Raw genomic sequence first — 15,457 nt, 5'->3', positions numbered from 1 at the left:
GTTTACCTTCAGTAGCTCAAATCTCTGAGCCCCTCACATAGAAAAGGAGAAATGAGGAAAGGCAGGGGTGAGACGTGTTTGGGCACTAAGCAAAGTGCCCACAATCTCTAAATCTGTCGAAACATTTGCAAAAAATTGTCTGACGTTAAAACTGTTGATATCAAAATAAAGGCGAATTGCACAGAAGAATACATTCACACAAGCTAAACTGGTCCTATTCCAAGGCAGCCCCTGACAATGTGTACTGTAGTATTTTGTAATGTGGTTTAGTGTTTTTTCATCTTTATAATGTGAAGAAAAAATGGTCTCCTTCTGTCATATCCAAAAGGATAAGACTAAAGTGTTTCTACAGAAGCTAATGTTTGCAATGGGTCATTGTGCTTCTTTTTGTAGGAAACCACAAAACCCCTCTGTGCTGTGTAGGCATTGGGTACTCCCTGCCAACCCTGACCCTGGTGAATGGTGTGCCTGCCATCCCAATAAAAAGCTAATTAAAAAAAGATATTGCTTTCTTTTCGGCATCTTAAACGAAAGCACAGTACGCAGAATGTATACACCCACTTCCAATAGTCTCATCAGTCAAAACGTGTTTTTCAAATATAGCAAGTGTAGCAACTGGATATGTAACCAATCATAAATTGTATGTTTTAATTTGCAAGGTATTTTTCAAATGTCAAAGCTGATTTATAACTGCGGGCGATGGCTGGTGCTAAGCGCAGTGAATTCTCTCACTGAGCGCAGTATCCATGCCATGCTTTAAAGGAATCAGCATTTTCATACAGTTTTAGTCTTTTCCAAACTCTTTAATGTTCACACTTAAATTTGTACCACACAATAACTCATCATTCACCCCTTGAGGCAAATTACAGGCATTATGTTGTAAGACATCTGGTTTGCTTCCACCATGTAATCTAGTAAACGGTCCATCATATGTGTCACCTTAACAGAACTTCAGGAGTGAGCTGTTATCATGCAGTATATATTGATTTTTTTTCCACAGCATTGCTGGTGGGTGGCTGCTATGCCTCTCTCTGTAATTACAGTGACTCTCAGCACATGGAGGTACTTATTTGTAAATTAACAAAAGTACCTGGAGTGTGTGTTTATTGATTGTTGTTCTCAACATTTACCACAGTATTGTTTCTGTGGCAGTCACAATAGAGGCATTTCAGATATACTGCTCAAACACACATTGGGAACAGGTTGTTTGTTGAAAATGTGTAGAGTTGGAACAGGCTGACAAATTTAATGAAAAAATATGTCTGTACTGAAAAGAAGTTATGCTTGCATGTGATTGCAGGGGAAAGTTACAGGCAAATGCTGGCACACTTACAATCAATCCTCATCGGGGTTTTAATGTCAAGTAAACCCTTACAATGCTGATTTTCATTGTTGGTACATTGTTGGTACGTTTTATGGGTTACAAAATCTATGTACATTATAAATGGGCTTCAGAAAATTAAATGAAAATGCAGTTACTGCCCCTGGAGATGAAGCTCCTCCCCACTGGGCTGTTGTATGTGTTTCAGTGCTGATATTTTCACTGCTTCCTCTCTCTGTCCATGGCTGTGGATGTGGATGTGCTGTCCATGGCTGTGGATGTGGATGTGTGTGTGGATGTGGATGTGCTGTCCATGGCTGTGGATGTGGATGTGTGTGTGGATGTGGATGTGCTATCCATGGCTGTGGATGTGTGTGTGGATGTGGATGTGCTGTCCATGGCTGTGGATGTGGATGTGCTGTCCATGGCTGTGGATGTGGATGTGCTGTCCGTGTCTGTGGATGTGGATGTGTGTGTGGATGTGGATGTGCTGTCCATGGCTGTGGATGTGGATGTGTGTGTGGATGTGGATGTGCTGTCTATGGCTGTGGATGTGGATGTGTGTGTGGCTGTGGATGTGCTGTCCGTGTCTGTGGATGTGCTGTCCGTGTCTGTGGATGTGGATGTGTTGGCTGTGGATGTGCTGTCCGTGTCTGTGGATGTGCTGTCCGTCTCTGTGGATGTGTGTGTGGATGTGGATGTGTGTGTGGATGTGGATGTGCTGTCCGTGGATGTGCTATCCATGGCTGTGGATGTGTGTGTGGATGTGGATGTGCTGTCCATGGCTGTGGATGTGGATGTGTTGTCTGTGGATGTGCTGTCCGTGTCTGTGGATGTGCTGTCCGTGTCTGTGGATGTGCTGTCCGTGGCTGTGCTGTCCGTGGCTGTGGATGTGCTGTCCGTGTCTGTGGATGTGCTGTCCGTGTCTGTGGATGTGCTGTCCGTGGCTGTGCTGTCCGTGGCTGTGGATGTGCTGTCCGTGTCTGTGGATGTGGATGTGTTGGCTGTGGATGTGCTGTCCGTGTCTGTGGCTGTGCTGTCCGTGGCTGTGGATGTGCTGTGCATGGATGTGGATATGTTGTTTGTGGATGTGCTGTGGGTTTCTGTGGATGTGCTTTCTGTCAGCGTTACGTTGGGAATTTGGACATTTTGGCCACAGCTGCCCCGGGATCGCAGGATCGATATGGCAGGGGGTGTTCAAAGTGTTCACACCCTGGTGCATGTGTCATGACAGAGAGAAAATAAGACTGCGGCTCTATTTTTACTCCACATGCCAATCCTCACAGCCACAGAGGCAATTTCCATTTGAAAGGTATTAAAAGGAGCTAAAGCTATTTCTGACATCTTCTTGAGAAGTTTTTTTGTAAATGAGAACCATACTTATTTTATTCATGTCTCTGCTGTGATAATTGGATAAACAGTCTTAACAAATACTCTCTTCGTTTCTTTTGTACTTGCTAATTAGTGACACAAATGATGCTGTCATGGGGCAAATATGAATTTTTTATTTTTTTTTTTATGATTTTGTTTTAAAAACACTAAGCAGGCTCTGTGCTTGTGCAGTGAATCTGATGCAGTATAATAAAGTCACCGTGCTGTGGATGAGGAGGGAATATTGTGGTGCCTGCAGAAACCGAGGCAAATCCTCCGGGGGGGGGGTTATTAATGGCCTTACTGAAACCCAGTGGGCTGGAGACAGTGCTATCAGTCCAACACACCCCCCAGCAGTTATAAGCTGCAGATGTATAAACATCAAACACAAGCAGTGCTGTTTTTTTTGTTACTGCAAAAGAGTAATATTCACAGCTCTGTGAATAATGTGCTAGCAGTGAGCCTTTAACTATTCAATTCCAAGCACAATTTTCACACACTATGAAAGGTGTTCTGGTGTCTTTAATTAAGACTGAGAACATATTCACGATGATGGGTCACGTGTTACCTCAACCAAAACAGGAGCCAATGGGGGAGCAAAGTTCAGAGCAGGTATTCTGTAAATATTTCATGAAGGCCTTGTTAGAGCTTCTTTGCAAGGCTGGTAATGAAATGAGAAAAGAAGGAGACGCTTGGCTTAGCATCGCCCTGCCTGAACACCGCCCCGCCCCAGAGATGTGCCTCTGTGTGTTTTTCGGTTCAGAGTTACAGTCTGACCCTCTGCACTTTTCCAGTGGTGCCTCCAGCTCTCATTAACCCTGCGGCGTCAGAGGCAGATAGTGAATAAAGGTAAACACACAGGCCATGGGAGGCTGCATCAGCTTTGCTTAGAGAGATTAATTAATAAAAAGGGATTTCTGCTCTGTTATGAATTTAAATATTTTATATTACAGATATTTACAGTGTTTTTTCTGGCCTCTCTAAATGGGGCTAGAACTGTATCACTGAATACAAAAGAGTGGCACCAGGGTGAATTAGAGTTAATGAACACTCAGTGTCACTGTGTATCTCCAAAGCTAGAGCTACGTCAGGCTGCATCAGTATTTTGATACTTTTGAATATCGATCCCTTTAGTTGATGCTGTTCATGCAAATGTGCTTCAGTTCCTCTCTGTGTGTCTGTTCTAGTCATGAATTTCAGTCAGGATCAGGGGTCAGGGAGAGGTCAATAGCGATAAATTCTTCAAATTAAAAAATGTATTCACATTTAATATCTAATTTTTTATATATGTATAGATATTTCCATCTGTGAAAACATCCACTAATAATGAGTGCAATGAGTACAAAAAAAAAATGTGATGAACAGAAATGTTGAATGCATGCATGAAATGAGTGCAAAAACAGGAGTGAGCTGAAAGCTCTAATGTTAGTACCTGCAGCTCACAAACAACGTTTATGAAAGAACTCTATTCCCAAACGCGGTGCAGACGGCCGCCTCTGGGTGTGAGCTCCGTATGCGGACGGCAGCCTCTGGGTGTGAGCTCTGTATGCGGACGGCAGCCTCCTCTGGGTGTGAGCTCCGTATGCGGACGGCAGCCTCTGGGTGTGAGCTCCGTATGCGGACGGCAGCCTCTGGGTGTGAGCTCCGTATGCGGACGGCAGCCTCCTCTGGGTGTGAGCTCTGTATGCGGACGGCAGCCTCTGGGTGTGAGCTCTGTATGCGGACGGCAGCCTCTGGGTGTGAGCTCTGTATGCGGACGGCAGCCTCTGGGTGTGAGCTCTGTATGCGGACGGCAGCCTCTGGGTGTGAGCTCTGTATGCGGACGGCAGCCTCTGGGTGTGAGCTCTGTATGCGGACGGCAGCCTCTGGGTGTGAGCTCCGTATGCGGACGGCAGCCTCTGGGTGTGAGCTCCGTATGCGGACGGCAGCCTCCTCTGGGTGTGAGCTCTGTATGCGGACGGCAGCCTCTGGGTGTGAGCTCTGTATGCGGATGGCAGCCTCTGGGTGTGAGCTCTGTATGCGGATGGCAGCCTCTGGGTGTGAGCTCTGTATGCGGACGGCCGCCTCTGGGTGTGAGCTCTGTATGCGGACGGCAGCCTCTGGGTGTGAGCTCTGTATGCGGATGGAAGTGTTCTCACCTACTGCTGCTTTGTGCACTGGGGGGTAAACATTCGAAATGGAGCCAAGACATTTGCTCTACTGTTAAAATGTAATGTGCCATTTGTTTGGGAGCAGATTCCAGGTGCAGATGTGCCCTCCAGCCAATGACAGTAAGTCCTCGTTTGACAGGTCCCACTGAGTGTGAACATAGTATGGAGAGGCGTGGTACCAGGGACACCGCTGAACCCAGATCAGTCATTTCATCACGGGCACAGAGTTTAGCCTTTTCCATGCACAGAAAGGCCCAGGCGGACGAGACATTTCAGCTTTCTTTCAGGGACTGAAATGCATGATGGGACAAAATGGACATAAGCGTGCTTATCCGTTCCTTATGGTGAGACAGGTGTTCAAACAACAGCTGCGGATGGTAGCTATAACTGAGGAATGAAAGCATCATTGCTGAAGGGGTCTACTCCTGTCCTGCTGTTATGCTGGTAAGAACAGGAGGAGGTAGATTCCAGTGTGTGGATCAGGAGCATATGCAGTTTCCTGCACTGAAACATGGCATTCCTCCCCTGAACGACCTTAGCTTGAGAATTTTTGCATTTAATCTCTGGATGCACCCAAGATGTAGCAGAGGAGTCTAGGTTACCATAGTAACATGGTGCCTACCTCTCTCTACCTGTCCTACAGAGAATTCAAAAGGAGGGCTCTAAGTGGCAGACATGTTGGAAACTGAAGCACAGTGTCTTTTAGCACAAATCAATATCATGTTGGGATTTCAATATGATGTACTGTGTGGTCTGTTTAATTTAATTTAAGTGGCAAAATACAAAGAAACTATACATTTGGATAGATTTTTATTAACTCTGAACTGACACTCTGAGCAATTGATTCTGGAATTTCCCCTTGGGGATAAATAAAGTACTCTATCTATCTATCTCTCTATCTATCTATCTATCTATGAACCCTGAGGCTTATTATCCTCATCTGTACCATGGAAAATGCTGACACTTCATCTTCCCTTTCTGAATACACAAATGCACAATTTAATGCAACCTGTACGTGTGTGTGTGTGTGTACCTGTACGTATGTGTGTGCGCGCGCTTGTATGTGCGTGCGTGCGTGCGTGCGTGTGGTTATTGAATCACCATAATTTACAGTGTGGGTTCTGATGTTATCCAGTGCCTTTTTATGTACTGTAATTTATCATGGTGTTGATGCCTGTGTACTTTAGAAAACAATGTACTGTCTGAAGGCGGAGACTTCTGGGAGAGTAATAAAGAGACCCTGCTAGAGAGAGAGTCAGGTTAACAGAGTGAGAGAGAGAGCAGCTTGGCTACTTCAATGCAGCTTCAACCAATCACATTAATGAGTCCATACTGCAGTATTCCAATGGGTATTTTCCATGGAGACGCATTGTTGTGCATTGTGCTGTAAAAGAGGGGTCCACCTGTCTTCCTTCATTGCTGTGGGCATGATTGGCTGCAGCATGTTTTGAGGAGAACCACAGAGAGGGAGAATGAATGATTTGGTTGCACAGAGCACGATTTCCCTGCGTGTCCTGCAATTGAATCCGCTGTGTGTCAGGGAATTGAATTGTCATTAGAATTGATCACCTAATGGGAGCTCTTCAGAGCAAACAGAAGCCCTGAAAAAACCCACGGAAAGTGCTGTGAAAGATTTCCTGAAAGCACACGTGTGTAACACAACTGCTTTAGTAATTGTTCACAGACTCTCCAGAGCACACCTACTGAACAGCGTGATATTTTGTTCTTAATGGGTAGAGTTTGTGGAGTTTGTTAATGGCTAACACTCATGGTTTTGTTAGTGCTGGTCCACTTAATTGACTGCGGAGGGAAAGGGGCCAAGCGTATCTTGCAAGCAATATGTATGAGAGTTGGTGAATGTATCACTGTTGGCTATGCCCAGCTAACAGCTTTTTATATTTGATAATCAGACAGTCTGTAATGCTTTTGTCATTGTGCTGGCACCCCGAATGGAAAGTTCCAGAGTAACTGGGAAATCTCTCTTAGGAATGATGTAAGAGGTTATTAGAGTGAGGTTTACCATCGCACTAAACTGTAAAGCAAAACTGTAAAGCATGTTTCCAGGTGAGGAAAATGTCTTTGTTTCAAACTCTGTCTCTCACACAGAAAGAGAAATAGATGAGTGAACATGCTACTGGCTTTCATTTTTTATGCTTTCAACACATCTATACCTGACAGGTGCATATAGAGTGCATTAATAACATGTCTACTATGACACTCCTGAGATTTCTGCGTGATAAACATAGCCACCTGGACCATTTTGGTTGTCATTGTGTGAAATATGACTCTTTATTAGTTAATGGGAGTTCAGGATAAAGTTCTGAAATTCACAGGGAGGCATCTGACCTCAGATGTCTTATAACAGGGTTTGACTGAAATGGCTCTAAGCACCTCCCCCTCTGTTCCTCATTGGTCACAATCTGTTTTGTCATTGGACTGTTAGAGACTGAAGCATCACCTGTTCTGGGATCAGCACCAGCAGTTTTATAATCTAAATCAGCCTACTGTTACCTTGTGGCATTCTGGTTCTGTCCATACCACCTTAGAATTCAACTCAAAACTAATCAGAAGTTTCACATGGTGACTACTACTTTGGGATTAATTAGTTACGTTCATAAATTGATGCACATTCCTCACTACCATACATTATATTATGTGGTTGCATAATTATGATGGGTTTTAGCTGTCCTTATTGTGTTTACAATATACTGAATGATGAGAGCTGCTGAGAATAGGGTGAGTGTTGTGAAACAGTCAGTTGAAAGAGGTTCAGTTAGCCTGTGCAATGCTGGGTGGAAAGCCGGAACCTTCCAGTCACAGTGATGACAATGACGAGTTTATCATTGTGACTCATGATACAATATCAACACCCTCAAGAGCTGTCAGTCAGTCACCAGGTGGAGTGTCTTTTAAACAAACGCTGCTCACATGCTGATAACATTTTCCATTCTATCTGATGGTCTGCTGTGCGTCATGACTTAATCATTCCTTTTATATGATAAGACGGAATTTTTCATGAAATTAATGTGACCATCAGCTTTGAAACTTTAAAGAAGCCCTCAGAGTCACATTTCAGGATGTGTGGTATTACCCAGTCTGGCATGGGGAAATATTTGAACAGCATGTGAGAATTAAGATAATGCAGACACAAACAAAAGTGTGTTTTCTGTGTGTGTTGTAACAGAAAACATTTACTCAGGAACCATTTTGACAAGATAAACTTCCATGTGTCCGCACTATATCTTTCAAGGTGCGCTTTATCGAAAAATGCAGAATTCCTGCAGCTGTGCTGTTGTACACCGTGAGGATTCAGAAGTAACGGCGCTTCCTGGTCATTAATGGGTGATTAATGAGTGACAGGTGCATTTGTCTTCCAAATGCCTCCTGCCATAAGAAAATGAATATAAAAGTAAGGTATAATCAGCTGTACACACACAGTCTGCCCAGGGGTATAAGAAATACTGTATTTGTAATTGTACATTACTGTCACAGAAATCTTTTTATTTGCACTCCATGCATTTATCTGAACTTGTATACAGTATACAATGCTGATGTCAGTGACCAATGTGGCTACCATTGTAAACAACACCCTCTCACACTGTCTGAGTGCACTTCTGAGGAAGAGATGGAGCTGGGAATGACACAGCACCCGTGTTCTGAAACTGGGGAGTCAATGTGTGTTTCCATCTTAGGGTTACTAGTAACTGTATTAAAATCAGGCTTTTCAGGATTTCCTGGCTTGTTCAGAGAGTTTTATTTCCAGAATATTCTTCTAGGAGATACAAAACGGAAAAGAAGTCAAGTTTACCTATAAGTATATTGTCACTGTCTTTGATAGAAATAGGGATATCATCATTTACGTTGCAAGATCGTTTGCCGTGCACAAGCCAATATCATTCTGCACAGAGTTTATTGAGAATATACTGTATAATTATTGTGTTGGTATCAGAATCTGTGCTCAAGAAATAAACATAGCCCCTAAAACATATCTCCATATCCCACCCCAGATCTCCATATCCCACCCCAGATCTCCATCTCCCACCCCAGGTCTCCATCTCCCACCCATCTCCCACCCCAGCTCTCCATCTCCCTCCCCAGCCCAACATCTCCCACCCCAGCTCTCCATCTCCCACCCCAGCTCTCCATCCCCCACCCCAGATCTCCATCTCCCACCCCAGCTCTCCATCTCCCACCCCAGCTCTCCATCTCCCACCCCAGCTCTCCATCCCCCACCCCAGCCCAACATGTTTGTTGTTTTCTGGTGCTTCTTGATGCTGCTGACCTGTTGTGGTTCTGCTGCAGACATTACTTTGTGTAACAGTCAATTGAAGTCCTGCTCATTAGATTGACTTGAGTAGCCTCATACTGAATATAATTATGGCTGTCATTTTCATACTTGCCAGAAATTTTACTGCAGATTATAGGGGCCCATGAAAGCAAATCATAGCTCATAACCACCTGAAACACCACAATATGTGCAGAGTTACATGTAAAATTGAGGAATGTGTGTGATAGGATTCAGTAATAAATATTGTAAGCTCATAAGGGATACCAGCATTCTGCGTGTCCCAGGCTTTACCGTAAACAAACTCATTTTCTCTCTGATTTTCATTTTCCTCCTTTATTTAATTTTCCGTCTCCATATGCTGCAGAGTATACTGGGGGCAGGTTTTAACCGTTTCCTGTCATGTATTTCTGCTCTGTTTCTGCAGAGCTTTGTTAAGCAGGGATAGCAGCTTCCTTATGTATGTGTCAAACAGTGATCTTCTTTGGAGCATGGCAAACTGAACTCCCTCTATATAACTGGAGGGAGAGTTCCCAGAGAGTCTCTCCTGAGACCCTGACATCCATAGCTTGGGTCACCTCTATTAAAAATAGCTTTTCTCCTCACAGACACAGGGTTGTCTATAAATCTCCACCCAGCCTGTCAGATGAAGGAGGTTTGTAAGAGGGAGTAAGCATGCAGACTGTTTCTTTTCCCACTTTCTTATGACTGAGATGACTTCACATATATTGATTTTTTTATTGGGTTTTACACAAAAGGGACAGGAATAAAAGTAGCCTGTGAGACCCAGAGGGGTTAGAGAGCATCTGGAGAAACTTCACATAGACCCTCAGCCATGACCACTGCAGCTGATGCAAGTCAAGGAGCTGTTGTCTCCTGTGGTAAATTCATAATCACTACATCATTGAATAGTGCTTATATAGGGAGGATATCGCCAAGCCAAGATGGTTTGCTCCTATTGGTATGAACTATCCATGTATGAATAGCAGTGATTTTTGTGAGTATGACAAATTTCTTTCAAAGTATGCACACAAATCACTCTATTTAACACTGTGTTCAAATAAGGGTCATTCATCTGGGGAGCAGCAAGACTAATAACAAAACAGGGCAACAGGTGATTGACTGCATGCTTGTTACAGTGAATCTTGGTTGAAATAAGTTCAGTAGCTGTGTGTGTGTACATGTGAGCAGGGACTCTAAATCAATAAGCTTGATACAACTGTGACATTGTTCAAGGGCTAGATATAGGCAATATTTTACTGTATCTGTATATTAACGCAAACACACCACCAAGTATGCATTTATTCCTGAAGTCTTTACTGGAGATTAAATTCAGTAATAAAAGAAAGCTCAGCATGAATTTAGTGGCTCAAACAAACCCGATTACCTGAGAAAGTGGTGGTGTAGAAAGTGGTGGCAGAACGTGCACTGTACTGCATAAGACATAGCTCCATATGCAAACACAGCATAGAAAGTGCTGGTGCAGAAAGTGTACTGTACTGCATAAGACATAGCTCCATATGAAAACACAGCATTGAATATTGCCCCCCCCCCCCCCCCCCTTTTCCCTCCTAAGTTAGACCAGTGATCAGTTTTCTGGCTCTACTGCAGGCTGTTTGTAATGAGAATACTTTACAGATGATCAATCTCCACTGCATGGGAAAGGAGATTGTGCAAAAATCTAATGGTGCCATTGTACAACAGAAAACAACCTTACAAATAATAACAATTATACTTTCCCTACAGCTGAGCAGGTCTGTAAAGACTGATATCACACCTGACAGCTCAGAAAAGGGAAATCTGGGAAACTCTGGGAACTGTCTCAGTTGTCCGTTCAATTTCTGCGTAGAGGTGCTTAGCATACAATCTCCAGAGACATTAAGACCTCTAACTGCGGAACCTTTGTCAGCCGACATTGTGGTGCTGTACTTTATGGATGCTCCAGCTGAGAGTCAGCGGACTGTGGGGAAACAGGGCCTAGCTGTAGGAGCTCTCTGCAGATTTTGCGTTCACCCCCTGCCACATGTCCACCCTTCTGATCTAGCCAACCTGGGTGTTCTCTCTTCTCATTGGCTATTCTCTCTCTCCTCATAGGCTGTGGAGACCAATCTCGCTTCCAAGGACAGCCACTGGGTGTTTGTGAATGAGGTAAGAGCAGACTTCTTTGTTGATTTTTTTTTTTCTTATATTGAAATTTGGACAACATTATTGACGCAAATCACATTCTGTGCATGCTCAATGCCTTTAAAAAGGTAGGTCAACCACTGTTCAGATAGCATGTGCTGTCACTCTCTTTCTTTCTGTCTGTGTCTCTTCCTTATAGGTACACAGGTACACACACACACACACACACACACACACACACACACAGGTACACACACACACACACACAGGTACACAGGTATACATAAACACCAATGCATTAACATTTGATACATTGATCTTTAGTTTAAGTTTTACAGTGACAGAAGTTTAAGTTTCAAGCAACTGACTTATTTCTGTCCTTCAAAACTTCTGTCCTGTTTTCTTTGGCCTGAGAAAGATGTTCTAAAGTAAACTTTTATGCACCAAAGCCCAAACACAACTTCATAATCCCCCTATAATTGTAAACATTTGCATTGATTGAGGGAGGCTTAGAGATGGTGCTCCCACACAGAAGCGTCACCCTGCACCAGGGCACTGGAATGCACAATGGGATGAAAGTCAGGAAGGGAAGGGGTGAGGGAGATCTATGCATGTATATTTTGCTAATTTGATTACTTGCTGGTGAAACTGAGCTGCAGTGGTCTTGTTGAGTGTCTTTAGGATTTGATTTCTGCTTTTTACATTATCTAGTCATACAGTACTTCTACTTTTATCCACAAAGAAAAAAAATCTCTGGCAGTGATGCTGTTGTTTGCAGGCAGTCTCTATCCTTATGGCGTCATGTCTCAAGGCCCTGTACTGCTCCCCCACCCCCACCTAAAAAGGCATCTCTTGTTATGGGTGAGCTCCCATCTGAAGTTTAAAATACAGCAGTAATGAAATCAGTGCTGTCAGGGTCTGATTAGCTATTTAATCATTCCCCAAATTCCGCCTCCCTGCCTGGCACCATCCCCTCGGCCTGTGCCACGCTGCCGCTCCGTCACACATACACACATCCCTCTCTCCAATTACAGAGGAATGGCCTCCAGTCATTAGGTCTAATGGCAGACGTCTGTGGGACTGAGGTAATGGCATGTTAATGTCTCCTCTCTCCTTTAATATTTAACAAGTTCCAGCATATTGTCAGCGTCATGGCACTTAAAAAGCAGCAAAGGCACTAATGGCTGGGTGTATTAGGCTGCTACACCGTGACTGCAGGGGTGACGCTAACACACTCTGTTTCACTTCTGAGCTGATGTCACACTCTTCTGAGGTGATGTCACACGCGTTGGGTACGCAGCTTTCTGCATCACTCTGCTCTCTGTGAGAGGAAGGGAGAGGTCACACAGAGCACGCCTCAGACAGCATTAACCGCTTCACTGCTGGTGCTACACTGGAATATAGTGAGCACACCTGCTTACTACATATTGAGGGTGTCAGTATAAAAGCACAAAGGAAAAAATACCCATTCTAGGCAACAACTTTATGAGTTTACTTCAGGACTGATAAAACAATGATGATTTTCTGACCAGAAAAACAGACAGATTGGTCAATATCTTTCTTTTATATGTTATATTTCCATGACAAAAGGAGCAATCACGTTGAAACTACAAAGTACTCAGCTGTTGCTGAGGCAAAGCAATCAGCAAGGCTCTGATTGGCTTGATAGCTTACAAAGCATTTTTGATTCAGCTCTGTACAGTGTGGCTGCATTAAGCTGATGTGTAGCGTGAAGAAGGCAAGCCAGTGGTGTTCACCATCAGATATATTGGTCTGATACATGGATCCTGCAGAGCAGTTTAAATTGGGCCAGTTTATAGAAGATAGCAGTAATTTCATTGATTAGCAGAACAATAAAAAATATATATATTTTTAAATATTATAAAGCAATATAAAATACCAACTGCTCTGTTTGCAACATTTTATTCTGTTTGTTTAACTTCCTAATTCCCCCTTCCAGTATCACAAGGTACCTATTCATGGTGAAATGTACATATTTATGTAGATTTCAGGGGAACAGGAATAATCTAATTTAAGGAATCATCATAGATATGAACAACAAAATGAATGAAATTGGGTGTTTCCAAGTTTCCTGAATCTGATGTGAACTCCCAAGAACAGAATGCTCTCAGTTCTGCAAACATTTTACCAAAGGAGGTCCTGTCATCTCTGGTAAAAGCCCTCAGTGCATGGAGCGGCAGGATATCTGGGGTTTGAAATCACTGGGGCAGAGGTTTACCCACCTTACCGAAACCCCAGGAACGCCTGTGCCCCTCCGGGTGTCCCCTGCCGTTGGAACCTCTTTGACTGGCCTGTCAGCCAGCAAGTAGGGAGAAGCCATCCCCACCTGTTCCCAGCATGTTTCAGCGCAGAGCGTCTCGCTCCGCGGTGATGAAACCGGCTTCTGCAAAGCTGCTGTGCTCTCAGCAGTGCAGGGAAATACAGTCAGACAGAGAGTTTAAAATCGCGAGCGAGGGGTCAGCGCACGCATGTGTTTGGATGCAGCTGTAATTGGACCGCGGTGAGCCTGACAGGCTGGTATGACATTTGTCATGGTAGGAGTCTGCCAGTGCTCCTGCCATGTCTGTGTGGCGGTTGTGAGGAAAATGCATTTGCATCGTGATGCAGATAAAATGACTTTCACTGAGCAGGAGAGAGATACCCCCTGGAGGCAGATATATCAGAGTTACGCGTTATTGAGTCGGTCACTCTTTTACGCACACAGTGACAGGCTAAAGACACTGTTATCACAATATTTGCCTTGTGGGATTGAAGGGTCTGCCTGGGTCACACCCCTAACTCTCAGACATGGTTCCTTTGGGATGCCGCAGAGGTTTAGAGGTCTGATTCCAGATCCAGATGGTTTGCAACAGCCCGGTCACAGTGTTTTTATGCAGCTTTATTTTAAGGACTTTCTGTCAGATTCCCAAATGTTCCTCAATTCCATTTACTAAGTGGTATCCACTATCAATTTAGGCAAGTATCTGCGTCCAATAGAATATACAGTAGATAGCACTTAAACCACCACAGGACTATAGGGTCATTATTTACTCAACAGTGCTACGTGTGTAACGAACACCACAAACCAGAACGATTGAAATTAAAGACAGATGGGAACACTCCTAATGTTTAACCAGTCCTGCTTTGTCACTGTGGATGTCGTGTTGTGCCACATCAATGTTTAAACAGTAATGTTCTATGATGTGGTCACACAGATCACCGAGTCATTTTTATCCAAACCAGCTGGTTCTTTAAATCAACCGTACAGATGGAAGCCAGTCATGTGTAGTTGGTCAACATGCTGTTGTTTAAAACAGGTGAAGACAGGTGCTCCTTCACAGTTTGGCTGTTGATGGGTGCATAATTGGGTGCAAAAGTGTAAAAATAAGAAATGTGGAAAGGTTGTGATTGCTTTCTGCCCGAGCTCCAGAGTAATAGCTGCTATTGCCAATAAGCACAGGAGCTGCAGTATTGCATTATCAGTTTTACTTTATTACCTCATGTGAGGAAACTCATACTTCCTGAGGGAGGTGTGGATATTCCTGGGCAAACATTAGCTATGAAAGTGTGGCTCCCTTATGTGTTAAACTTCAAATGCTTAAAAGTAAGATCCTTGCTTGTGGCCAGTGCTGCACATCCTCTGTGATTTGAAAAGAAAAATACCCATAGCAGTAGACAAACCCTTATGCATGAAAAAAATAGTTTCATCACTGAAAGGACATTTTGAGAAAGGCAGAAGTCTCTGAGATTTTAAAGTAATTTTCTGAGGTAACAGCGTCTTTATCTGCAGCATCTCGAAAAAAAAAAAGTTTCAATAAACCCAACCCATCCCTACCTCTGAGGCAGCAATGAAAAAGAAACACAAGGCTCTCCTGTGCACCATGTACAATGGTGCTTTCTTGAAATTGCGGTTTATCGATTGCATCAATGCAAACCAAGACCCAAAGGCCCCATGTGCAGCTTTCAGAGAAGGTCTAGCAACTGAGAGCTGAAAACCCTCAAAGCCAAGAATATGGTGACCTTGTACACCAAATCAATGATAAACCAATAAAACATTTCCAGACCTAGGTATGTGAATTCAGATTACTGGCAAAACGTTTCAGCTGGTCAGCCTCTTTCAGTGGCAAAGCACTACTGGCTAGATATTTACTTGCTCATCATTTAGGAAAATAAATGTTGCCCAAAGCATTAGTTTTTTTCTGATTG

General features: G+C 43.7%; 1 protein-coding gene across 1 annotated transcript in view; it reads left to right on the top strand.

Annotated features, from left to right (window-relative positions):
• Positions 1–15,457, top strand: part of grid1a (glutamate receptor, ionotropic, delta 1a) — a 233,965-nt gene that overhangs the window by 169,489 nt on the left and 49,019 nt on the right. The window contains exon 5 of the mRNA XM_036546860.1: positions 11,222–11,275. Within this exon, the coding sequence (XP_036402753.1) occupies positions 11,222–11,275 (54 nt within the window). The remainder of the gene's footprint in view (positions 1–11,221; positions 11,276–15,457) is intronic.

The sequence above is a fragment of the Megalops cyprinoides genome, chromosome 15, assembly GCF_013368585.1.
Source record: "Megalops cyprinoides isolate fMegCyp1 chromosome 15, fMegCyp1.pri, whole genome shotgun sequence".
Classification (NCBI taxonomy): domain Eukaryota; kingdom Metazoa; phylum Chordata; class Actinopteri; order Elopiformes; family Megalopidae; genus Megalops; species Megalops cyprinoides.
Note: the sequence above shows the minus strand (reverse complement) of the source record. Positions and strands in the feature narration are given on the sequence as shown.